At 41.4% G+C, this 25,997-nt stretch overlaps 2 protein-coding genes across 6 annotated transcripts in view; one reads left to right on the forward strand and one right to left on the reverse strand.

Moving 5' to 3' along the window:
* GNPTG (N-acetylglucosamine-1-phosphate transferase subunit gamma) overlaps nt 1-17,935 on the reverse strand; it is a 29,490-nt gene extending 11,555 nt beyond the window's left edge. The window contains exons 1-6 of the mRNA XM_089682139.1: nt 17,836-17,935; nt 17,497-17,551; nt 12,330-12,397; nt 8,328-8,382; nt 2,160-2,243; nt 1,799-1,892 (exon numbers count right to left, since the gene is read on the reverse strand). Coding sequence (XP_089538265.1) covers nt 1,799-1,892; nt 2,160-2,243; nt 8,328-8,382; nt 12,330-12,397; nt 17,497-17,551; nt 17,836-17,869 — 390 coding nt within the window. The 5' untranslated portion in view covers nt 17,870-17,935. The remainder of the gene's footprint in view (nt 1-1,798; nt 1,893-2,159; nt 2,244-8,327; nt 8,383-12,329; nt 12,398-17,496; nt 17,552-17,835) is intronic.
* The window catches only part of TSR3 (TSR3 ribosome maturation factor), a 35,921-nt gene continuing 18,322 nt past the window's right edge, over nt 8,399-25,997 (forward strand). The window contains exons 1-3 of one of the 5 annotated variants that reach the window (XM_089682117.1): nt 8,399-8,886; nt 18,114-18,229; nt 20,275-20,401. In XM_089682117.1, the coding sequence (XP_089538243.1) occupies nt 20,287-20,401 (115 nt within the window). In that variant the 5' untranslated portion in view covers nt 8,399-8,886; nt 18,114-18,229; nt 20,275-20,286. Of the gene's footprint in view, nt 8,887-17,947; nt 17,991-18,036; nt 18,230-20,274; nt 20,402-25,997 lie in introns of those variants that run through there. The other 4 variants (XM_089682100.1, XM_089682124.1, XM_089682109.1 and 1 more) reach the window with 4 other exon arrangements.

Raw genomic sequence — 25,997 nt, forward strand, 5'->3', positions numbered from 1 at the left:
TTCTAGGTTAAAAGAGAAGTTCACCTTTGGGAACATGTTCCACCCATTTTTAGAGTGGAACATGTAACATGTTCTCAATGCTGCAGCCACTGCCGATTCCCCCCCTCCTTGTGACAGAAGTACAGGGAGAAGTTCCCCATACTAGCTGCAAGTATTTAAAAACAAACAACGCGGTTGTGCGGGGCTCCCCCCACATGGCTGCATCATTCATTCACAGTGTTCTGTGAATGAAGGAACTACAAGTCCCGACAGCCTTAGCGGATGTTAGCTTGTAGTTCTCAATGAACTACCACGGCACTCTGGAGTGCCGTGGTATTTCCTTGATTCTTCCTGTCATCCTGTTCATCCCTTATGTTCAAGCAGATATACGGACAGATCTGCTGACCTCTGGTGCAATGCTTTACCGGCTCCTGCAGCCAATAATAATAAATGCACATTTTTTACCTGCGAAAAAAAAAAAAGTACATTTATTATTTTTGTGCAAAAGGCAAATGTATCCTTAAAAATAAATAAATATGTGCATTTACTATTTGTTTTCTTAGGAACCTGTAAAGCATTGCTGATCGTGAGTACATGGTCAGGCTCCTGCAGACTGTCATTGTAGCTGTCTGCCTGTACTTCCAATATGGGCAGACAGTTACTCAAGCCCAAGAAGCTCAATTAATTACGAAAGAGCGCTAACCAGTGCCCTCGTAGTTCATTGCGGCTGACTGATTGTAGGCATTCATTCACAGAAAGAATGAAGGAGGTAGCTGTGTGGGCGGAGCCCCGCACAGCTGTGCTCTTCAAATTGTGACAGCAGGTACAGGGAGAAGGTCCCCAGCCCACTGTTAGAGGAAAGGAGGAGAGACCTGAAAATGGAACATGCTCCCAAAGGTGAACTTATCCTTTAAAGTTCATTTTCATCATGAACAAACAAATCATCGCTAAATCCTCACAAATTTCTGACCCTAAAATTCCACAAAGTTCAGAGTCGTGTCTAAGACCTTGATCTATGGGAAAACAATGGCAAAGCTGCTGGATAGAATGATTAACTTTGCCAACATTTGGGCCATTTGGGTTAGGAATTCGTCCACCTACCTTTGAGCAAGGTCTACTAAAGCTCTGATTTCATGTGATGCTTCATATGGGACTCCTAAGGATATGGGTACCCTTAATCCTTCCTGCTCCTTCAATTCCCTTTCATCCCTCTCTGCCCTGCACCTCCTATTCCCTTGTTGCGTACCTTTTTGCTCTCTATCCTTTTCCCCCCTCTTAGGTTTGCCCTTTTATTCCTCTATGTCTGGGTCCATTACAAGGTCTATACAATGACATATTGCATTTACATCCTAGGAGGAATGTCATTTTGGTTGGTATTCATGGCATGTGCCTGTTCATACCCCACAATGTTTATGATCAGACATGTAAAACCTGACCTTAAAATGTATGTTTGTAAACGCCCCAAGAACTTGTATTGAAACGTTTGCTATAAAGGCAAATTGATGCTGCAAGCTCACAGATGTAGGGCTGTATTTAGACATCATGCTGTTCTAGACACAGTTTTTACATTTTGAGGCTTGGTGCTGCCCAAACAGTACCACTGTGGTAAAATACAGCCAGCATGCATCAGCTCCTTGGGATCAGATGGGAAAATACACATCTGCTGATAAAAGTTCATGTTTCAAGCATTTTGCAGGGCTGGTTAAGAAAGTCGATTGTGGTCCATTGTTACGTTAACCACTACATTTTGAGCCTTTAAGCACAACACACAGTCTAGTATGCATATCCTATAGCTGGACCACACTGAATCCTGCCAAACCTTTGTCTGACGATTTTTGGTTCCACAAGCATCCCCTTCCCTCATCCACATGCCAGTAAATGTATTGTTCTCAATTTCCCATTCTTGCCATATCCTAAAACAGAACACAAAAAGAAGCTAGTGGTTTCAAAAGTGACAGACATATGTGACCTTATTCTGTTAAGATTTCTTTACTATTAAGTGTAAATTCTTAAAAATAAAGCTAATCAGAATTTACATATTTTAAAAACAGACCACTAAAGAATTAATTATATCTAGTTGCTAAGGGTTTCCACATTTAAGGATTAGTAATTAAGCATGAAATACTCTTTTTGAACAAGGCAGATAGAATTAAGAAATCTCTTTTTAAATCAGCACTTACCCTAAAATACCACTGTATGCGTTCCAACGATAGGTCTGCTCATGCTGGGTTATATTGTGAAACGGGCACAACTCATATTTGTATCTGTCATCAAGAAGAAAAATAAATTAAAAAGGGAAATACCTGTACACTATATGTGTCTAAAGTCAGAAAACAGTTTAATTTTGGACAGGGCAAGGAAGAGTCCTGTTAATTTGTATGGTTGCCTGTGTCTCCACAGGAGATTCATCATCTCTATTTGTCACAGGAAATAAAAATGGTCAAATAACTCAGAATTATGGATTTTCTAAAGGTCTTGCACACTGCAATTTATAGTGAGGCTTTTGCTTGATGAAAGTTCTCATTGGCTGAAATCCTATATAAGACACGATGACTGGGCATTCTCCTAAGCCCTGGACAGATATGATATGTTAGATATGAAGAAATGCATTGGGTAGAGCCTGTGCTCGTGACATCATTGCGTATTCGGACCTAGGATGTGGCCTATGTGATCCCCAGGATGGATCTTTCTGATAAGCACTGTCATTCTTCTGATTTTGTTAGTGTATATTACTTTCATAATAATTTTTTCTGGATATTTTACACTATGTGGCTATGTTTGATGTTCCCTGCATATGTTAATCGAATGGGATGCTGACATATGACCGCCATAAACCCTTTTCTGAAAACTACGTTGGAGCGTTTGATCCTGTGAGCGGAGATAAGTAGAAACCTATTGAGATGGGTCCAGCCTACTGAAAGGTGGCTTTGGAATCACACAAGCTTGTTACTTATTGTGAGAGAGTCTACTTGCTCTGGTAAGTGTGCATGGTGGTGGATCACCGAGAGATTTCGTGGATCATGAATTGTTACTTTATATGATACCAAGACCCTTATGTTGATTTTCTTGGACTGGATTCTTGGATCATCACTGCAGGGTTGATACACTTTGGACTTTATCACTTCATTCCTTTTTATTTTCAGTTTTCATTTACACATATCACTATGTAATTTTATACTCTAAAGCCAAAGAAAAAAACATGTGACCATGTATTCCTACTCTTCACAATGCTCCATTGCGTGTTAGGTGTGCTTTTTAAAATCCTGCTTGCTGCATTTTTGGTGCAGAAAAAAAAACAAAACCCCGCACCAAAACCACACCTCCCCTTTGAAATAAATGGAAAATATGGCAAAAACTGCGGTGCATTTGTGTCACATTTCCTGTAAAAAAAAAACATTAAAATTGTGGCTAAAATGCATATGCGTTTTTGCTAGGATCAATGTGAAACCAGCTTAATATTGCTTTTTACATACACCAAGTTTTATGAAAACTTTGCTGTTTCTTTTAAATTATATGCTTTTTTGCTGACACATATAGCCAGAGACATACAAAGTTGTAGTGGCTCAAACATGTCTACAGCAGAAATAGAATAACAGCCTATACATTGGTTAAAGTAGATCAGCCCCCACCCCCATTAATTGTTTTTTAGCAGGGGTTCCAGGAGATATGAAAATTATTTCAAGGCATCCTCTTTGGTAAAAAGGTTGAGAAAAGTTGAACTAGATGGGCTTTTCTTTTTTCAGTCTGACTATGTAACAAGGTGCAGGCCACATGATGTGAACATTTGGAAGTAATACATAAGCTGTGACTTAATCAGGAAAAAGGAAACTGTTATAATGTTATGAACGGTACCCTCACATAATCAAATAGTAGCTGAATTGGTTATTCACCAGACATAGCATCCTAAATGTAGAATCAAATATTTATATATTGTAACCTACACGCCAAATACCAGCAATACACAAGATTGGGAATGAAATTAGGTTTTGCCTGTCAATGAGCCTCCCAAATCGGGCTCCTCTATCAGCATCCACTGGCAATAAAATAAAATTGGGTAGCAAGGCAGGGTGGGAGCTAATCTCAGTGAAGTGTCTAGCTTTTCAATCCAACAAGACCAAATTTTCTGAAATCTTAGAGTGCCTCTGCCAGTATAATGCATGTGTGATTCTCAAACAGAAATGAGATTTTAAAATAAAAACAAGAACAGACCTAGTTGTTGGGAATTGTTTGAGGTGAAAATTCCTTTAAATTGTAAGCTCCACGAGCAGGGCCCTCATATTCCTTCTGTACTGAAATGTATTGTAATTGTACTGTCTCCCTTATATTGTAAAGCGCTGCGCAAACTGTTGGCGCTATATAAATCCTGTATAATAATAATAAGTCAGTGATTAGTGAAGGCAAATATGCTTGATAAATCCGGATAACGATTTGTCAGTAAATGAAAGGTGAACCCAACTTTCTGTACTATTAAAGTATAACTAAAGGCAAAACCTTTTCTTTTTAAGTTTTGGATAGAGTGGAGAGAGATTAGAACACCTGTCAGTTTGTATTGCTGCCTGTGCCCCCATTAGGGAGATTCACCCTCTCCATTTGTGCTGTTGACAATTATCACTAAAAGTGAAAGTAAAGCCCAAATTTTGGGTTGTCCCCAGAAAAGTAATACAGGTGAAACTCAAAAAATTAGAATATCGTGCAAAAGTTCATTTATTTCAGTAATGCAACTTAAAAGGTGAAACTAATATATGAGATAGACTCATTACATGCAAAGCAAGATAGTTCAAGCCGTGATTTGTCATCATTGTGATGATTATGGCTTACAGCTCATGAAAACCCCAAATCCACAATCTCAGAAAATTAGAATATTGTTAAAAGGTGCAATATTTTCAGCTCAAAGTGTCCCACTCTAATCAGCTAATTAAGCCATAACACCTGCAAAGGGTTCCTGAGCCTTGAAATGGTCTCTCAGTCTGGTTCAGTAGGAATCACAATCATGGGAAAGACTGCTGACCTGACAGTTGTGCAGAAAACCATCATTGACACCCTCCATAAGGAGGTAAAGCCTAAAAAGGTAATTGCAAAAGAAGTTGGATGTTCCCAAAGTGCTGTATCAAAGCACATTAATAGAAAAAGTTATGTGGAAGGGAAAAGTGTGGAAGAAAAAGGTGCACAAGCAGCAGGGATGACTGCAGCCTGGAGAGGATTGTCAGGAAAAGGCCATTCAAAAGTGTTGGGGACTTTCACAAGGAGTGGACTGAGGTTGGAGTCAGTGCATCAAGAGCCACCACACACAGACAGATCCTGGACATGGGCTTCCTCTTGTCAAGCCGCTCCTGAACAACAAAGTCAGAAGCGTCTTACCTGGGCTAAAGAAAAACAGACCTGGTCTGTTGCTCAGTGGTCCAAAGTCCTCTTTTCTGATGAGAGCAACTTTTGCATCTCATTTGGAAACCAAGGACCCAGAGTATGGAGGAGGAATGGAGAGGCACACACTGCAAGATGCTTGAAGTCCAGTGTGAAGTTTCCACAGTCTGTGTTGATTTGGGGAGCCATGTCATCTGCTGGTGTTGGTCCACTGTGCTTCATTAAGTCCAGGGTCAACGCAGCCGTCTACCAGGAGATTTTGGAACACTTCATGCTTCCTTCCACAGATGAGCTTTATGGAGATGCTGACTTCATTTTCCAGCAGGACTTGGCACCTGCCCACACTGCCAAAAGCACCAAAACCTGGTTCAATGACCGTGGGATTACTGTGCTTGATTGGCCAGCAAAGTCGCCTCACCTGAACCCCATAGAGAATCTATGGGGCATTGCCAAGAGAAAGATGAGAGACATGAGACCGAACAATGCAGAAGAGTTGAAGGCAGCTATTGAAGCATCCTGGTCTTCCATAACACCTCAGCAGTGCCACAGGCTGATAGCTTCCATGCCACGCCGCACTGAGGCAGTAATTGCTGCAAAAGGGGCCCAAACCAAGTACGGAGTACATATGCATGCTTATACTTTTCAGGTGTCTGATGTTGTTCTATGTACAATCCTTGTTTTATTGATTGCATGTAATATTCAAATTTTCTGAGATTGTGGATTTGGGGTTTTCATGAGCTGTAAGCCATAATCATCACAATTATGACAAATCACGGCTTGAACTATCTTGCTTTTGCATGATATTCTAATTTTTTGAGTTTCACCTGTAGAGGCGAAATCTTCAGATAGGAACAATAGTTCTGGTGACATGGGGGACCCAAGGGATTCCCTTAACCGCTTCCCGTCCGCCCTATAGCAGAAATACTGCTACAGGGTGGCACGGGTGCGCAAAATCACATATATACATACACATGAGTTTGCATTTCCGGGTAGGGGGCGCGTGAGCCATGCGCATGTCCTGCCATTCACAGCCGCGGCTGTCAATCACCGAGTCCCAGCCGGTGATTACTCGCTAGCACCCCGTGATTTCTGAGGATCTCAGACGGGGAGGAGAACCGTTTTGTTTACTAACAGTTCTCCCTGTTAACTTGGGCACAGCCATCAAAGCAGTGTGCTTACAGTGAAGCACATGACACAGCCCCCTAGTAAAACACTCCCAGCACACAGTTAACCCTTTGATCAAGCCTCATGTTAACCCCTTCTTGCCCAGTGTCATTAGTACAGTGTCAGTACTTTTCATCATTTTTTATTAATGATCACTGTATTGGTGTCACTGGGGATGTCAGTGACACAAAGTCAGTTCCCCCCCAGTGTCAGAATGCCCACCGCAGTCCTACTATAAGTCACTGATCGCCGCCATTACTAGTGAAAATAAAAAAATATATATACCGCCATTTGTAAACGCTATAACTTTCACGTAAACCAATTAATTTACACGTATTGTGATTTTTTTTTTTTTTTTTAGCAAAGACATGTAGCACAATACATTTTGGCCTAAATTTATGGCGAAATTTGTTTTTTTTACTGAACATGTTTAATAGCAAAAAGTCAAAAATAGTTTTTTTGCTCAAAATTGTCGTTTTTTATAGCGCAAAAAAAACCAAAAACAAAAAAAACGCACACGCAATCAAATACCACCGAAAGAAAGCTCTTTTAGTGGGAAAAAATGGACGTAAATTTCATTTGGGTGCAGCGTTGAAAGGCCACGCAATTGTCAGTTAAAATAACGCAGCCCCGTAACACAAAAAAATGGCCTGGTCAGGAAGGGGGGGGTAAATCCTCAGGAGGAGTGGTTAATTTGCAGGGATTTCCTCTCACTTCCTGTTTGGCTATGGGACAGGAAGAGAAATCTCCCCAATGGGGCACAGATGGCAAAAAAAAAAATATAATAATAATAATCATCCTCCCTTGCTCTATCCAAAAAAAAAAAAAGGTTTTGCCTATACTTCTACATTAAAGCAAACTTGTTATACAATCCCATATATCTGTTCTATTACATGGTCTGGCAAAATAAACTGGATTATATTGGCAGCCATGTGACCAGGTGAATTTAAAGCACAGCTCAGCATTCGGTGTTGGCACAATTCTGAAGTAACCCCAGTGTGAATGAACGAGAGTTATATCACCCAGGTATAGCTAATCAACGGGCTAAAGACTCTGAACTTAAAAAAACAAAAAAGTGACAAAAATAACCCTTGCAAGTCCCCCGCCCTTTCCCCCAAACAAGCATTATTTACGTACCTGACCCCCTGCTTCAGTGCTCTCCACCTCTTCCCAAAGCTCGGGGTCTCCAGGCGAGTCCTCAGGATCTTCAAGTGCAACGCAGGGCTATTAACCCTATAATATACGTGATGAAGGAGACCATGTGATGGCAGCCTGAAGCACCTTAGAGAGGGTGCTTCAGGGAAAAGACCGCACAGGTCGAGGGTGCCTACTTGCTGGAGCCAGTGTGCACCCCTAAACAGGCATTTACCCTGCGCAAGGGGGAAGTGGGGGCACTGCATAGGTTGTTTTTGTAACATTCCTGGAGCTCTGCTTTGAACAGTTGTCCGGCAAATATAATGCTTTATTGCCAGATTACATATTAGGACAATATGGAGGAGGGAAAGAAAAAGCAGGATTGTGATCTTTTTTTTATTTATACACAGTGTGTGCATGCACAGTTAGGCAATATTGGAGGTGGGTATAGACAACACATGATTAGGTTAATGTTAATCTGTGTATTAGCAACCTTCTAGCACCAGAAAGTGAAAGTTTTTTTTTTTGTTTTTTTTTTTATAAATAAAAACAGCCCTGCCATTATAATTTACAAAAAAGTCCTTGCTATGTTGCTATTCTTGCCTTGTGATATGGTACTGTATGTTTGTGAATAAATCTGTATACTTATACTGCCTCTACTGGGAGTCACAGGTTTTGCATCAACTTACGTGGATTCCACGAGACTAAAACACTTCCCAGCCAATCTGAAGAGGTGTGATGGACCTGTAGAGATGAAAAACAGCAACTCAACATCCATGGCTTTTTCAGAGGAAAACAGCTACCCAGCCTACATGTGTGTACCTATCTTTGTGGTGTGGAGGGGTGTGTGTGTCTGAAAACAATATAAAATTGGTGAGTGCAATGTATTGCTGGATTTGGTGCAAACACTGTGGAAGGGGATTGGCGGAAAACAACCATCAGCAAGTCTGGACTTCTGTATCTTTTAACTTTACCTATCATGAGAAACGTATGAAGGCTACCATTGCTGTGATCCTCCTGATATTATTTGCCTGGTTGTGACTTAAACATTCTTGAAATTGCACACTCAGAACAGCATGCTGTACAGGTATGTCAGAAAAATGTTGGACCTCCTGTTCTGGGTCAGCTACTCAGACAGCCTTGAAACCAAAGGATTAATATTACAGCAAGAGAACCAGCATTCCCAAAGGAAAGGCCATTAATGGCAGCCTCTACGATCCTCTCAAGATGGATAGGAGTACCTCCAAGGTAAGCCTGCTCCCAATTTATTCCTATACAGTGGGTAAAATAGGTGTTGAACACGTCACCATTTTGCTAGGTAAATATATATTTCTAAAAGGTGCTATTGACATTAAATTTTCACCATGTGGGTAACAACCCATGCAATCCATACACACAAAGAAACCAAAACAAATAAGTTCAATTATTGAACACATGAAGAAAGAGGTGCAAAAAAGGAATGGAAAGCCAAGACACCAGCTGAAATCTATCAGTAATTAGAAAGCAATCCTGCCCTTTGTCAGTGCAAATTAATAGCAGCTAGTTCAGTCTCAACTGGTGGCCTTTAAACAAAAAGGTGTCTCATTACCAAGTTGTCAATCAAACAAAGAGCTCTCTCAAGACCTTCTCAACCTCATTATTGTAAAACATGCTGATAGCACTAGTTACAGAAGGATTTGTAAACTTCTGAATGTTCCAGTGAGCACTGTTGGGGCCATAATTAGCAGTTACAACTGTTTCAAAGAAAAGAATAAGTAATGCACTCAACCTCCATGGCCTATATGCATGCTGACCACGCAAGACTCCATTGCTGAAGAAAAAAGCATGTTGAAGCTCATTTAACGTTTGCTGCACAACATTTAGACAAGCCTGTGAAATACTGGGAGAATATAGTCTGGTCAGATGAGACCAAATTGGAACTTTTTGGATGCCATAATACACACCATGTTTGGAGGTCAAATGGCACTGCACATCACCCCAAAACCACCATACCAACAGTGAAGTTTGGAGGTGGGAACATCATGATGTGGGGCTGTTTTTCAGCATATGGTACTGGCAAACTTCATTGCATTGAAGGACGGATGAATGTAAAAATGTACCAAGACATTCTTGATAAAGCTCTGCTGCCATCTGCCAGGATGATGAAGATGAAATAAGGGTGAACATTTCAGCAAGACAATGATCCCAAACAAAGCCAAGGAAACTCTCAATTGGTTTAAAAGAAAGAAAAAATCTGCTAGAATAGCCCAGCCAAATCAACCGACTTGAATCCAATAGAAAAATCTATGGAAAGAACTAAAGATCAAAGTTCATAGATGAGGCCCACGGATCCCTCAGGATTTGAGGACTGTGGAAGAATGGGCCACAATCGCACCTAAGCAATAAATGCAACTAGTTTCTCCATCCAGGATGTGTCTTGAAGTTGTCATTGCCAAAAGATTTTGTACAAAGTATTAAATACATTTCAGTTAGCGTGTTCAAATACTTTTCCCTGTGTCATTCCATTTTATTACACATAGCCCAATTTCTTAACTTACTTGTTTCTGTATGGATTGCATAGGTTGTTACCTATAGGTGGGGAAAATGTCATGTAAATAGCACCTTTAGAAATGTAAATTAAACCCTTAAAACAGTTTACCTGAGTGTTTTTGTGCTATCAAGATGAAGTACTTGGGTAGTTTTTAATTGTTTACTGTAATGCTCAACCCATGTTCATGCTGCTCATGCGTGCAATAAATTATCTAAGTGACTGACACATTTTATCTGTTGTATTTTAATCAGTCACATGGATGGTGTTATACTGACAGAGGGAGTGCTAGTAGACACAATGATTTTGATCCCTTTTGTGTTATTTATTAATTAATTATGGGATGGAAAACGGAGGTAATGCCTTTATTTAAATATTTGTACATACATTTACATGTCATGCTCCAGAAGGGTTTGCTACATAAATTGCATCAATTATTTAACTTCCCCAAGTCATTTGTCACCATGTATGAGTTCCATCGTCAGGTTTCAGAACCACTAGGTGACAGTGTATGAGCTGTGCAGACTTAATAAAGCGATTAACATATATACAGTGCCTTGAAAAAAGTATTCGTACCCCTTGAAATTTTCCACATTTTGTCATGTAACAACCAAAAACGTAAATTTTATTGGGATTTTATGTGATAGACCAACAAAAAGTGGCAAATAATTGTGAAGTGGAAGGAAAATGATAAAAGGTTTTCAAAATATTTTACAAAAATATCTGAAAAGTGCGGTGTGCATTTTTATTCAGCCCCCTTTAGTCTGATACCTCTAACTAAAACCTAGTGGAACCAATTGCCTTCAGAAATCACCTAATTAGTAAAATAGAGTCACCTGTGTGTAATTTAATCTCAGTATAAAATACAGCTGTTCTGCCAAGCTCTCAGATGTTTGTTAGAGAACATTAGTGAAAAAAAAAAAAAAAAAAAAAAAAAGGACTCATGAACGCCAATGAACACATCAGACAGGTCAGGGATAAAGTTGTGGAGAGCTTTAAAGCAGGGTTAGGTTATAAAAAAATATTCCAAGCTTTGAACAGCTCACAGAGCACTGTTCAATCCATCATCTGAAAATGGAAAGAGTATGGCACAACTGCAAACCTACCAAGACCTGTCCATCCACCTAAACTGACAGGCCAGGCAAGGAGAGCATTATTCAGAGAAGCAGCCAAGAAGCCCATGGTAACTCTGGAGGAGCTGCAGAGATCCACAGCTCAGGTGGGAGAATCTGTCCACAGGACAAAGATTAGTAGTGAACGTCACAAATCTGGCCTTTATGGAAGAGAGACAAGAAGAAAACCACTGTTGAAAGAAAGCCATAATAAGCCCCGTTTGCAGTAAGCCTTTTGGGGGACACAGCAAACATGTGGAAGAAGGTGCTCCGGTCAAATAGGACCAAAGTTGAACTTTTTGGCCTAAAAACAAAACGCTGTGTGTGGCGGAAAACTAACACTGCACGTCACCCTGAACACGCCATTCCCACCGTGAAACATGGTGGTGGTAGCATTATGTTGTGGAGATGCCTTTCTTCAGCAGGGACAGGGAAGCTGTTCAGAGTTGATGGGAAGATGGATGGAGCCAAATACAGGGCAATCTTAGAAGAAAACCTGTTAAGAGTCTGCAAAAGACTTCATTGGGGCGGAGATTCCGCTTCCAGCAGGAAATGACCCTAAACATACAGCCAGAGCTACAATGGAAAGGGTTAGATCAAAGCATATTCATGTGTTAGAATGGCCCAGTCAAAGTCCAGACCTAAATCCAATTGAGAATCTGTGGCAAGACTTGAAAATTGCTGTTAACAAACGCTCTCCATCCAATCTGACAGAGCTTGAGCTATTTTGTAAAGAAAGACATTTTTGCCCACTCTCTAGATGTGCAAAGCTGGTACAGACATACCCAAAAAGACTTGCAGCTCTAACTGCAACAAAAAGGTAGTTCTACAAAGTATTGACTCAGGTGGGCTGAATACAAATGCACGCCACACTTTTCAGATATTTATTTGTAATAAACATCACATAAACTCCCAATAAAATACATATACATTTTTGGTTGTAACATGACAAAAATTGGAAAATTTCAAGGGATATGAATACTGTTTCAAGGCACTGTATATATGAAGAAAAATAAAAAATGCCCCAACACTCATTACTCAACACTCATTACCTGAAAGTGGTGAAGGAGATATCCTTGGCTGTAGCTTGTTTGTATGCGATAAAAATGGATTGTTCAACCTGACAGAAAATATTTTCAATTAGAAGTCAAAATCACTCATACGGATCTATGTACTGTACAGTGACCAATTAACGGATTTTACTTACAAGAAAAGAACAGTGAATATGCAAGAATAGGAGCTTGCATTTGAAATAACTGTCTGCGATTCATCTACATAATGCTGATGTACAACATCTTAAACACTGCACTCCAACAGTACAATCTCTGTTAATGTTTGTCAGTATACCTCAAGGGTGCATGTGATGGGGTGGCAACACCGCAGCACAACTGAGAGACAGTTGTCATCCTATAACAGTGGAGTCTGCATAAGGATCTCAATGCAGGATCATCTTGTAATGTTTTAGTCAAAACTGCAGATTTAGAAAGATTAAAAAAAAGGAACTTTTTGACTTACATTAATGTCAAAGCATATTTTAGCAATTAGGTTTAGATATATTTAAAAAGAGTTATTGTTCTATATTGTGTGACTTATATTGTAATGACTTTAGTAAAGTTTTGATTTTAAAATAAGACTTCCATTCCTGTGAATTGTGCATAATGAATATGATATATAATTATATCCACGTTTTTACTCCTCCATCATTATCAGAGAGGCGCCTCTCACATCTACTAGCTCCAAGTCACCATGCCTCTAGACTTTATTTAACCCACAATTCTTATTAGAACACATAAGTCACTGACCTGGATCCTCTGTCCATTCCAGATGACGAATATGAGTTATAGTAGTCATGCTGGTATTTTTCCCTAATGCAAAATATGGGTCAAATGGGGGCCGAGGGCCAGCAGCAAAGGGTCCACTTGGGCATAAGGGGTCAACCAGCTTGAAAGGTCTATGTATAGTGGAGACAGAAGGAGCAGCAAACACAAGAGAGTCCAAAAATGTATTTTTGCATGTATGTGTGTTTGTCCCCTACACGCTTTGTGTGAACAATACAGTAAGGCTGGCCATACATTATACAAATCTCTTGAGAATTGTGCTTTAGATTTACCAAAAACCATTTAATATGAGGTCAAACCTACATCACACTTTCAATTGTATCCAATTAGGCAGACCCTTGCACTACATAGAAGATGAAAGAAAGCGCTCAAACCTTGCGCATTACCTCGATAAATAGTGACTAATTTTATTAAGGAAATATACTCACAAAGTGATGATATAACAGGCATAAGTAACCGTAATCCACACAGGGTTACAGGTAAATCTAAAAGGGGGGGGGGGAATGAAGGCTAACGCATTTCGACTAAACAGGCTGAACTGCTGTAATACTGACACTCAGTGGCTGAATGTCTCCTTGCCATAAGAACTCTGCCATACTGAAGTCTCTATCTGCTCAACCCAGCTCTGATGAAGGGAGCACCCTTCGAAACGCGTTAGCCTTCACCCCCCCCCCCCCTTTTTGGATTTACCTGTAACCCTGTGTGGATTACGGTTACTTATGCCTGTTATATCATCACTTTGTGAGTATATTTCCTTAATAATAAAATTAGTCACTATTTATCGAGGTAATGTGCAAGGTTTGTGCGCTCTTTCATCTTCTTCTACAGTTTTATCAAGCTTCCCCAGCTTCATGATAGAGCTGCACAACCTCTGATCACTAGCGGATGAACACGCTGCTTGTTACTAACGCCCATTTGATCTGAGTCTTTGAACGCAGGAGATAATGGATCCTTGCACTACATAGTTCAAGGTAAATCTAAAGGAAATTGGGCATAAATTGGACAGAAAATTGTATAGTGTATGGCCAGCCTAACTCTCAGAGAGCACAGGTTGGAAACACAGAAGTATTTGGCCAGTCACGTACACAGACACAGCAAAGAACAGTGAGACTCAGCACAGCACCTGAAGCACACTTTTCCCTTTTGGCTTTTTGCACTGTATAAGGAAAACAGAGTTGAATCGTAAAGAACATTCTGATCATTTAAACAGAAGCGGTCCCATCTGCACCCCAGATTTGATACTGGCCAGTGTGCCAGGGAAACAGTGGGAAACCAGGTGCTCACCCACACACGAGATCCCCAGCTGGACCAGTAAGCACAGACAACAGACATGGGACACTGGTTACACACTGCAGATACAAGCCTATATGCTGTCCTAGGCTCAACACCGTGACAGCTGGCAGAAGAGGTGAGGAGATTAAACTATTACACCTACCTGCTCTGAGGACACTAGAAAGTGAAAACTGGAAAAATGTATACTTGCCTGTTCTGAGGGCTACAGCGCAGTTGTCCAGTTCTGGGAGGGCGTCATACGACGTCCTCCCTGAACGCATCCCCATCAGCGGCACGCACCCGGCACTGTCAGTGATTGCTGTGTCCTACGGACACAGCTGATCACATGACTAGATAAAAATGCCAATCACAGCAGCCATTTACCACATGATCAACAGTGTGAAATTTTTCTCCTTCACTGATGTGCGCTAATGAGGCTGCAGTGATGGGCACTGATGGGAACTGTTAGGCGGCACTGAAAGGCATCTCAGATAGGCACTGATATGTGGCATTGATGGGCACTGGCAGGTGGCACTGATGAGGCTAAACTGATCATCAGTGCCCTGATGGTCAGTGTACATGTCCCCTCTGATGAATGCCACTTACCGGCTCTCCTCTCCTCACGAGCTGTTAGCGTGAGGACAGGAATACCGATAACCAGTATTTCCTTGTTTACATGAGATCAGCTGTGATTGGACACAGCTGATCACATGACAGAGCCAACGTCATCTGCTCTTTCCGCTGAGTCCCAGGGACACAGCGCACCACCAACTGGGGCGCACATGCGCAGTTAGGGTGGGAGGATGTCATATGACGTTCTCCCAGAACGAGAGAATCACCGCCCATCCGTCATTTCCTTATATGGCGGGTGGTTAGAAGAGAAAAAAAAAACTCAGCATCTATAAATATTGTAGCTGATGACTTACCGGTCCAGGGATAGATAGATAGATAGATAGATAAACAGAACTTCCCCTTTAGGAAAATTGTGTTTTATATATACAGTGGCTGGACAAAATTATGGAAACAGCAGGTAAAAGAATTGAATCACTATCTAAAATGGTGTTGGACTGCCTTTGGCATCCAAGACGGCCTGAATTTTCCTGGGAATTGACAAAGTCTTGGATAGTGGAATCTGATACCACTCTTCATGCAAAAATCGTTCCAGTACTCGCAGAGATGCCAGAGGTAGAAAATGAGCCAGAAAATTGTTCTCCAAAATGAACCTTAGTGCCTCTATGATATTGAGGTCCAGAAACTGCCGCGCCCAGGGAAGGTGTGAGATGTCATCTGCATATTCATCAAACCACAATTTGACAACACCAGCTGTGTGAATCAGATTATTATCGTCTTGGTAAATGGCGCTATATTTGAGAAACAATGTCTGCACCATGGGATGCACATGGCCAGCCAAACTTTGTACATAGTCGCTGGCCATGAATCTACCTTTCAAGGTGATGATGGTGCTTGCAGAATACCAAGATATGGTTGCCCAAACCTGATTGCACCTCCACCATGTTTTAATGTTGGCACAAGACAGTCCAGGTCATAAGCTTGGGATGGTGTTTGCCACATGTAAACACGTCCGGTAGTTGGGAGCAGCATGGAGTTCGATTCAATAGACCATATTACAGTCTTCGATTTATAGGTGCTGTACCACTCTCTCCTCTTCTGAGCATTAATATCAGCCACTAGTTGTTTGGCAATTACAGCTCACCCATGCATGTTTTGCTGATGGAGTTCCCTCCACATACTTTTGTGGACAATGGCTTTGGAAGACGGAGATCGAGCTCTGCAGTCACTTTTGCAGCAGTTCTTTTCTTATTCTGGGTCACAATCCTGCACAATGTCCTTTTTGTCCCTTTCGGTCAGTTGACCATTTTGACTGCAGTTAGGCTTCTCAGACGTCATTTTCCCGGAAACTGTGTATGCCGTCATAACCTTTGATACTGTACCTTGCGACACGGCAAATAAATTGGCACTTTTAGTTACCAGCTAAGCAGGCGCCAACTATTTGCCCTCTTTGAAGCTCAGTAAGCTCTGACATGTCTCTGTATTACTAGCAGCGCATGCAGTGAATGATGAAAGTGAGGATTCCCAGCTGTTAGCTAGGTGTCTCATCACACAGCGAAGCAAAAGACCGAGCAACCCAAAAGACACCAGCAAATCATGTAGGGTTTCAATATTTTTGTACAAACCCTCTATGTCTTTGTCAGCCTTGTTGACAAAGTCCGGAAGTGACGAAACGCGTCCGGGGAACGTGACGTAGTGACGTTCCCGGAAGTGCCACGGCGGCCATCTTGGATTCTGGAGCGCTTGGTGGTCTGTATTCCTGGGACTCTCAGTACACTCCTGGCACCCTTCTAGGGCTGAAGTGTCAGTATTGAGAAATATTGTGACAGTATATACCTATAATCAGGAAGCTGTTTGATACCACAATATGGCTGTATATACATTGTCAGGACCAGGAAGCTGTTTTTATCAGTTTACAATGTAAGTGGCTACAATAAAATTTGTATGTTATTTGATTCACACGCTGATCCCTGGTTTGTTTGTGAGGTCTAAGGGAAGTGTCTGGAGAAGAGGATGTCAATCTGAGGATATTCCATGCCTAAAATTTTGGATTACATGTTGATTTTATTGAATTTAGGGTAATTATGCATTCTTACTATATGGTTTGCAGTGGTGTATATTGAGTATGTTTACACGAGTGCTGTGGCACTATAGTGTTTGCATGCTGCACGTGTGGCACTGTCTTTAAGACCTAAGATAATACACTATGTCTAGATTTTTCTTTTTTTGAGGTATTTGAAAAGCATCTGTGATTCATCTTCACTGTGTACGAGCGGGTACCTATTTGTCAAAATCTGGATGTAATTTGGACAATTTTTCAGTTTTTCACGATTTGGGACATTTATTTGGACTTTGGGTGTATTTTAAGTCGGTTGATATATATTGGTACTTCAGGGGAAGGATTGTGATACGACTTTTACGGGCATTATATTTTTTGTGTGCTGACTTATAGTTATTGTATACATACACACACCCTATATATACGGACTTCTAAACAGTGAAGGTGGTAAAAGGTGACAACACATAAAACTCCACATACCCAAAGCTGTTGGGTTCTTCCACAATCTTCATCTTGGCTGCAGCTGCATTGTGGGCTACAATACAAGAGAGAAGTCATTACAATTATTAGAAGCAAGTCATCTCTAGTCTTGTAGAACTTCCCCAGCAACCATTTACTACCACTGACTGGAAACCCCTGTGTGCAGGGAAAAGCTAGAGGGCACTTCCCTTCCTAGGTAAATACCCTGTGTATGTACTAAGAGGACACAAGCAGTGCATGCAGATCTGCAGAGGAGTCTGGGCAGGCTGGGGTGATAAAGGTTCTCACAGGACCCAGAAGAGGTTCAGCATTGGAGGAGAAGAAACACAACACACTGACCTAACAGCAGCAAGACACCCAGCCACCCCTCCATGCTGGAGTCACATGACCCCACCACTCTGCAGTCATATGACTCCTCCACCACCCGGAAGCACAGCCCTACAGGAAGCTGGAGACAGGACCTCAATTTTCTGTGTCTAGTCACATTGTGCATTGTAAGTGACGTGGGAGGGCAAACAAATGTCTACTTTCGTAACATAACTATATTGAAAAAAATTGTCTGTGCATGCATATGTGCTACATTATATGTAATAGCGACAAAACTGTCATTGGAATAGGTTGTGACCAGATGCCGAAGACCACAGAGGGATTAATGCGTTCAAGAATAACAGGGAAGGCGGGGAGATAAACCTAAAGGTTGTTTTGGAAGAGAACACACGTGAGCTGCTGAGAGGTAAGAGAGACAGTACATGTATCTCTCTCTATAGACATATATACTGATCAGCCATAACATTATGGCCACTGGCAGGTTAAGTGGATAACATGGATTATTTCATTACAATGGCATCTGAAAGTTGGTGGGAGATATTAGGCAGCAAGTGAACATGTTGTCCCTGAAGTTGATGTGTTGAAAGCAGAAAAATGGGCATCACAGTTTGTTGTGTATGGGGGTACATAGACAGATCATTCAGGGGGGCCATGCCTGGTCCCTGTCCATAGCCCAAAGCACCTGGAATGGCATGTGAGCATCAGAACTGGACCACAGAGCAACTGGAGAAGGTGGCCTGGCCTGTTTGATGAATCACATTCTCTGACATCACATGGATGGCCGGGTGTGTGTGTGTATCTCTTTTCTTCAGGAGGAGATGGCATCAGGATGTAGTATGGGAAGAGGGCAAGCTGGCGGAGGCAGTGTGATGCGTGGAGGAAGTGTGGAGGCAGTGTGATGCGTGGAGGAAGTGTGGAGGCAGTGTGATGCGTGGAGGAAGTGTGGAGGCAGTGTGATGCATGGAAGCGGAAGCAGTGTGTTGCGCGGAGGCAGTGCGATGCATGGAGGCGGAGGCAGTGTGTTGCGTGGAGGCGGAGGCAGTGTGTTGCGTGGAGGCGGAGGCAGTGTGCTGCGGGGAGGCGGTGGCAGTGTGCTGCATGGTGGCGGAGGCAGTGTGTTTCGTGGAGGAAGTGTGGAGGTGGAGGCAGTGCGATGCATGGAAGCGGAGGCAGTGTGCTGCGTGTTTCGTGGAGGAAGTTTGTAGGTGGAGGCAGTGTGTTGCGTGGAGGCGGAGGCAGTGTGATGCGTGGAGGCGGAGGCAGTGTGATGCGTGGAGGCGGAGGCAGTGCGATGCGCGGAGGCAGTGTGTTGTGTCGTGGCGGAGGCAGTGTGTTGCATAGAGGTAGAGGCATTGTGATGCTTTGGGCAATGGATACCTTGGATCTTAACATTCGTGTTGATGTTACTTGACACATCATGATCTAGCCTATCTAATCTGGGCGTGCAGTAAAAAAAAAGTCAGGGGGCATAATGTCAACCCTCTGTGTGAGTCACTGACAGTCTGTCACACAGTGTCAATTCCTGGGAAACCCAGAAGGCTTCACTGCCAGTTTCCCTACGTAATGCTTTGTTCACAACATATATGCAGACAAACTCATGGAAACTGATGTGCAGATTCCTCTTGTGGAGACATCAGTTTTCATGCACGCTTAATGACCTTTCACACGCTGCAGATTCCTGCACAGAAAAAATCTGCACATGATACCAGTATTGTGGTATGAACAGAGCACATAGAGAACAATTGATTTCGCTGTGCCCTCTCAGAACACGTGCCAAAACACTGACATCTCTGAACCATGGTGTGACTCCTAAGATGTCAGCGCCTGCACCTGAAGTCGATTGAAGAATCGGCTCAGAGGAGGACATCTCTGGATCCCTGGACAGGTAAGTATCCTTATTTGTAGCTGCTGACTTTTTTGAGGGGAGACTGGAGCTCTGCTGTAACGATGTGCTACTGATGGCTTGGTGAAAGATACCACAGCATACCTTCAGAGGTCTAGTGGAGTCCATGCCGCGATGGGTCAGGGCTGTCTCCGATTGTCCATAGGTTAGGGTAGAGACATATAGCATGTCATAATCCAACCACTCACAGGGTAGGGCTTTGCATTGATACTTTTCATCTGGATTTGAACTTCATCAGGGTGCTACTGTTATGTGTTTTTATTGTTGTGTGTGCCCCCATCAGAGAGACTCCTTGGCTCAGTCACTGCTGTCCCTGGGACAAAAAAAAGGGAACCCTGCCCTTAAATTGGAACAGAGATCAGCTTATAACCCTGCCAAGGGCCCTAACCCTTCCCTGTTCAATCTAGAACTAGAAATGGAATGCTTTGGCTGGAGTTTGGTAACAGAACCCTAATGTGGGAATTCCATCAGATTGGAGTAGACTGATTGGTATGACAACCTCCAGCTCTATTTGAGGTATAGTTTATTTTTTGACTTTTATATTTCAGTAACACATCACGATGGGAAAGAAGAAACCTCAGAAAGAGGGTAGACCAAAACAGAAAGAATCCCGATTTAAGAGGCCCTCTAAAAGTCTAGAGACCTTTGCCAATGAAGTCCATGAAGCTTTAGATGGTAATGTCTGTATTGATCTATGTGATGCTGATGAACATGCTTCATATTCTGTGTAATGTGCAGATACATTCCGTTCAATAACCATGAACTCCATTAAGGCTAGGTTCACATTTGTGTGGGCCAGGAACGCTCACAAAATCGAGCACATTCCCGACCTGCAGGCAAAACGTGCAGCTCTTTAGCAGACATACAGGAGAGCCATTAATTCTTAATGGCACCCCACACATTGGCAAACACAGTCACCATGCTACCTAAAACAAAAAAAAAAGAGCCAAGGACTTCTTTCCCTGTGTTTTTTGCAGCTCATTGAAATGAATGGCCTATCTACATGCAGAACACAGGTCACACAAGTGTGAACCTAGCCTTGGTGCCCAGTCCTGGAACTAGTGGTTTACTTACTGTACGTTTCCTGCTTATGATTCACTGACGTGCGGTTTCAAAGTCCTTATTTAACCACTTCAAGTCCAGACACTTTCACCCCCTACCTGTCCAGGCCAATTTTCAGCTTTTAGTGTTATCACACTTTGACATTTGCGCGGTCATGCAACACTGTACCCATATGAATTTTTTAGAGACAGATAAAACTTTATTTTGGTGGTATTTATTCACCACTGGGATTTTTATTTTTTTGCTATATAAATGGAAAACTCCAAAAATTTTGAAAAAAATTAATCTTTCTTCATAAATCTTGGCCAAAATATATTCAGCTATCTTTTTATTAAAAAAATAACCCATATTAGTTTATAACCAAAAATTATAATTTTTCAAAATTTTTTTAACATTTTTATTTTATTTTTTTATATTAATATTTATTTATTTTTAACATACCATCACCCTAGCAGTGTCACCATAGTGTGGGTGTGATGAAGATTTGTTTTTCTTTTTTTTTACACCCATAAAGGCTGTAAAAGCAATCATTTATCCTTCTCTCTGGCTGCATTCTTGCAGCCATTGAGAAATACTGTGAAAGCTGTGATTGGTCACAGCTTATCACATGGTACAAAGCTGTTGTGAATAGCCTTGTACCATGTGACCTCTGTGATCATTCACAGATTTCAGAAGTAGTAAGCAATGATGTCAGGAAGTGACATCTTGTTTACTACTATTCATGTGATCACTGATTGGGACCTCACACAGAGGTCCCGTACAGTGGTCGGTGTTCTGCTGTGTCCCCCAGACACAGCGGGCACCGGATCATGGTGCTGCGCACTCCCAGGCAGGTAAAAAGAGTAAACGGCAACCCGCTTTGGCACTACTCCCGTCCAGCCTTTTATGTACATGGGCCGGACAGAAAGTGGTTAAAGGGCATTTCTGGATGTTGCAATCTTTTCTTTTTTTTTTTTTTTTTCAAAAAATTTAAAGAAAAAATTATGCTACCAGGTTTGTGTCTTTGAATATGTAAATAAGGGTAGAGAGCTCACCACAAAATAGAAAATCAAAAATACTCTGCACGTAAAAAATTTGTTTTTTTCTTCTTTTACCTCTCTGGGTGCCAGAGAGTTGTAAAGTCTATATACTTAAAGTATATATAAAAACAATTACGGACATGCCACATAAGCTTTACCATGTTATTTTTATTTAAAAGTAATTTTTGATATTTTTTATCGCTGCAGTTTTCATTAAAATAATACCCGACTGATCCTGCCATGAAGGTCACTGTTCAGACATTTCCTGTTATGGGATTACATGATTCTGTCCCCATCTCACAGTAGTTCTCCTGGTTTCTTACACAGTGATGAGTAGCCGTTTCAATACACATTACACAGTTGTGCCCCACTCTTGTCACCTTCAGGAAAGCAACCTAGGAAATTCCATGCAGCAATTGCTGGGGTAGACAGGAATATAGGAAGTGGCTGCAAAGAGGCTGCAGATTATCAGACTGAGATACAACAAATTATGAGAGAGAAGTGAAAATCTATTTTATTATAAAAAAACAATTCAACTGTTTGTATAATAGACAGTGCTTTACTGAATATAATGTCATTTAGTTAGGGTTTCTATCTGCTAGAGAAGAACCAGGATTTGAATATGTGGCTATCTACTACCCTCACTCATCCTCCATCTGGAATTTAATACCAAATTTTGAAACTTCAAGGGTGCACTCACTCTAACAGTTTTAACCATGCCCTGGCATGGTTCACCCCCTTGGTCTGGTTCGTTTGTGCAGCCCAAGTGCTTCGAATCGTGTCCAGGAACAGTTAAGGTACCATCCTCCACACCACCTGGAAGAGGTAGGCCCGTCTCATTTGTAGCTCTGAGGAAGAGGGTTTCCCTCGTAAACGCAGCAGAATTTCTTTTCCCTTGGATGGCACTTCTTTTATGTTGGGACCCTTGGTGCCATATGGAGCATATTTACAGTAATTGTCATTTATATGCGATTTTTCACTTCTTGTTTGTGAGTATATTTGAACTTTCATTCAATAAACCGTTATCTAGGATAATGCGCTAGGCTAGTGTGCTCTTGTTCCATTTTGTCCTGCCGTTTCATTTGTGGTCCACAACGGTTTGCTTCATTGTGAGTGTGAACTGTACCTGAGCACAAAAGCAAGGATCGCTGTGGTCTGGTGAGCGAAGGTGATGATGAAAGTGTGTCCAGGAACACTGTCTTCTAGTCCAGTGTGAGTGCAGGGTAATGGAAAGTGGGCAAGGGGGACAGTCAACCTGGAGCACAGTTCAGTTCAGCCGTGCCTGGTGTGAGTGCCCCCTGTTCTGTATAGATGCCTTTTTGTACACTTCTCTTTTCATACTGTGCCTGTAATGATTCACCTGCATTTTCCCTCTATGGTGTGCGCAAATGCTGCAAAGGGCTGGACTTATCCTAGCAGCCAGAAAACCATGCACCTTTTTGCTGCTAATGGAAATACGCACTGTCTGATGCCACAGCGTGGTATAAGTATACACTCAGTGTATATAAATCTAAAAAATATATTGCAGCTTACCAGTGCTTAGGTGTGGTGCCTGTCTATGTTTTCTTAGTGCATTTTTTTCCTTTTATTTTTATATGGTGATCCTGCCAGTAACACCCTTCCAGTCCTAGGATGACAATGCTCCCTCACTGTACTGTACCTATGGATGTACAGTGTTATCCCCTTTATGTTGCTCTCCTTATAGAATTACAAACACCTCCCCCTCTTCTCACCTCCATTACATAGGAAGGAGGTGTTTTGCAGTTCACAGAAGATAACTGGGAAAGCTAATAACATTGTTCAACATTTGAGGTCAATGCACAGCAAGTTACAAGAACACAGGCATTCTTGAAGGAGTTGCAGGTATAAAGTACTTAGTTTAACCTCTTTGCGCCGGCCAAACTCAAATGTGCTGCCTCCCGGCGCCTGGGCCTAGACGCCGAGCGGCCAAACATTTGCGTTCTATTAAAAAAAAAAAAAAAAAAAAGTGTCGAGCGCGCTCCTAGCATACATATCCAGTACTCACGGAAAGGTCCCGATCTCCTCTTTCGATGGAGACCTTTCCCGATCATGTGACCGGCGTGTCACGGCGGTCACATGACCCTAAACCCTGCCCCGCCTCCCGGCTTCTGAAACCCTTAAAGGGCCGGGAGGCGCCGTCACCAGGGGGGTTAGAATACAGTCGCAGCATCTAAGGACTGGTAAGCTGCAGTAAATAAAATTTATTCTTTTGGCTTTAGATATCCTATCCTTTACAGCCAAGGAAGCTGCTATCTTAGCCACTGTTTGATCTATAGTTGCTATGGTGCTGCACATGTGATCAGCAGCGGTGAGCTCAGGTGGGTTCCTACATGAGTCTGAATCCTCTTGAGCTATGCCTCCAGGAAGTTTTCAAAGCGGACAATCAATCATAGGCCATGGACATTGCCTTGTATATGGGTGAAGTGGAGCATGTCCCTCCGCCTGTGATTGGCTGTCTGCTTTGACAGCTTCCTGACAGGATAGTAAAATAACATATAAGTAAAAACAGCACCAAAAAAACTTAAATTATATTATTTTGTTATATACAAGCTGCTAAACCTCACCCTCTAACAGATGTAACAGTGAAAATCAGAAAAAAGGTAGCGCTTACTAAATCAACTCAATTTAGTGATATAACAAATAAATAAAATAAAACCTTATTTATGATGGTGAGACAACAAATAAATACAAAATTATGAAAAAATATTATGAATAAAACAAAATATTTATATTATATATTTTTTTCATAATTATTTTGTATTTATTTGTTGTATCATCATCATAAATAAGGTTTTATTTTATTTATTTGTTATATCACTAAATTGAGTTGAATTCGTAAGCGCTACCTTTTTTTCTGATTTTCCTGACAGGATAGCTTAGGGGGGTTCAGACTCGTGTCCAAACATGCCTGAGCTCACCCCTAGTGATCAGTTATACAACCCTTATTCCGAAAAAAGTTGGGACACTGTGTTTAAAATCTACATAAAAACAAAATGCAACGAATTGTGAATCTCATAAACTCATATTTTATTCACATTAGAAAATAGAAAACATATCAAATGTGTAAACTGAGAAAATAGAAAACAAGGTAATTTTGAAATCAATCGTAGCAACAGGTCTCAAAAAAAGTTTGGACAGGCCAACAAAAAGCTGGCAAAGTACAACCCCTATTCTTTTAACAACACTTTGTAAACATCTGGGAACTGAGGAGACCAGTTCCTGGAGTTTTGGGAGAGGAATTCCATATACATTAATGCACCCCATGTCATCTGATATGGAGACTTTTGAAATGAGGGTTGATAACAACTCGGAAAGTCCCTCTCCTCTTTAGTCCAGAAGACTTGGCGCCCATGGTTGCCAAAAAGATTGTCAAATTTCGATTTGTCTGACCACAGAACAGTTTTCCACCTTGCAGCAGATCATTTTAAATGAGCTTTGGCCCAGAAATGGCAGCAGCGTTTTTGGATCATGTTCAGATATGGCTTCTGCTTTGCATGATAGAGCTTTAATTGCATTTTTGGGTGGCACAGCAAACTGTGTTTACAGACGGTGATTTTTGGAAGTACTGTAGTCTTGCAGTGATGTCCATCACAGAATCATGCCTGATTTAAATGTAGTGCCGCCTGAGGACCTGAAGATCCTGTTCATCCAGTGTTGTGTTTTTGGCCTAGTGCCTTGCACACAAAAGTTTCAGAGAACCTGGAAAAAAATCTCTGATATTATATACTGTAGACGATGATATATGTAAATTCTTTGCAATTTTATGTATATTTTTTTGCCATTTTATGTTATGTTGTTAATTAATGTTTAGGAACATTATTCTAAAAATTGGTCAACAATTTTTAGGCAGAGCTTTTCACAGATTGGTGAACCTCTGCCCAACTTTACTTCTGAGATACTGACTCTCTAAGATCCTCTTTTTATACCCAATCATGTTACTGACCTGTTGCCAGTTAACCCAATTAGTTTCCAAATTTTCTTCCAGCCCTTTCTTGTTAGTACCACTTACTTTGCAGCTTTTTCTTGCCCTGTCCCAACTTTTTTGTCAAAATTAAATTCATTTTTTTAAATGGTACCATTTTTCTGTTTAAACATTTGATATGTTTTCTATTTTCTATTGAGAATAAAATACAGTGGATATAAAAAGTCTACACACCCCTGTTAAACTG

This window comes from Staurois parvus, unplaced genomic scaffold (genome assembly GCF_062004578.1).
Source record: "Staurois parvus isolate SC_StPar_1 unplaced genomic scaffold, SC_StPar_1.0 ptg000018l, whole genome shotgun sequence".
Taxonomy (NCBI): Eukaryota; Metazoa; Chordata; class Amphibia; order Anura; family Ranidae; genus Staurois; species Staurois parvus.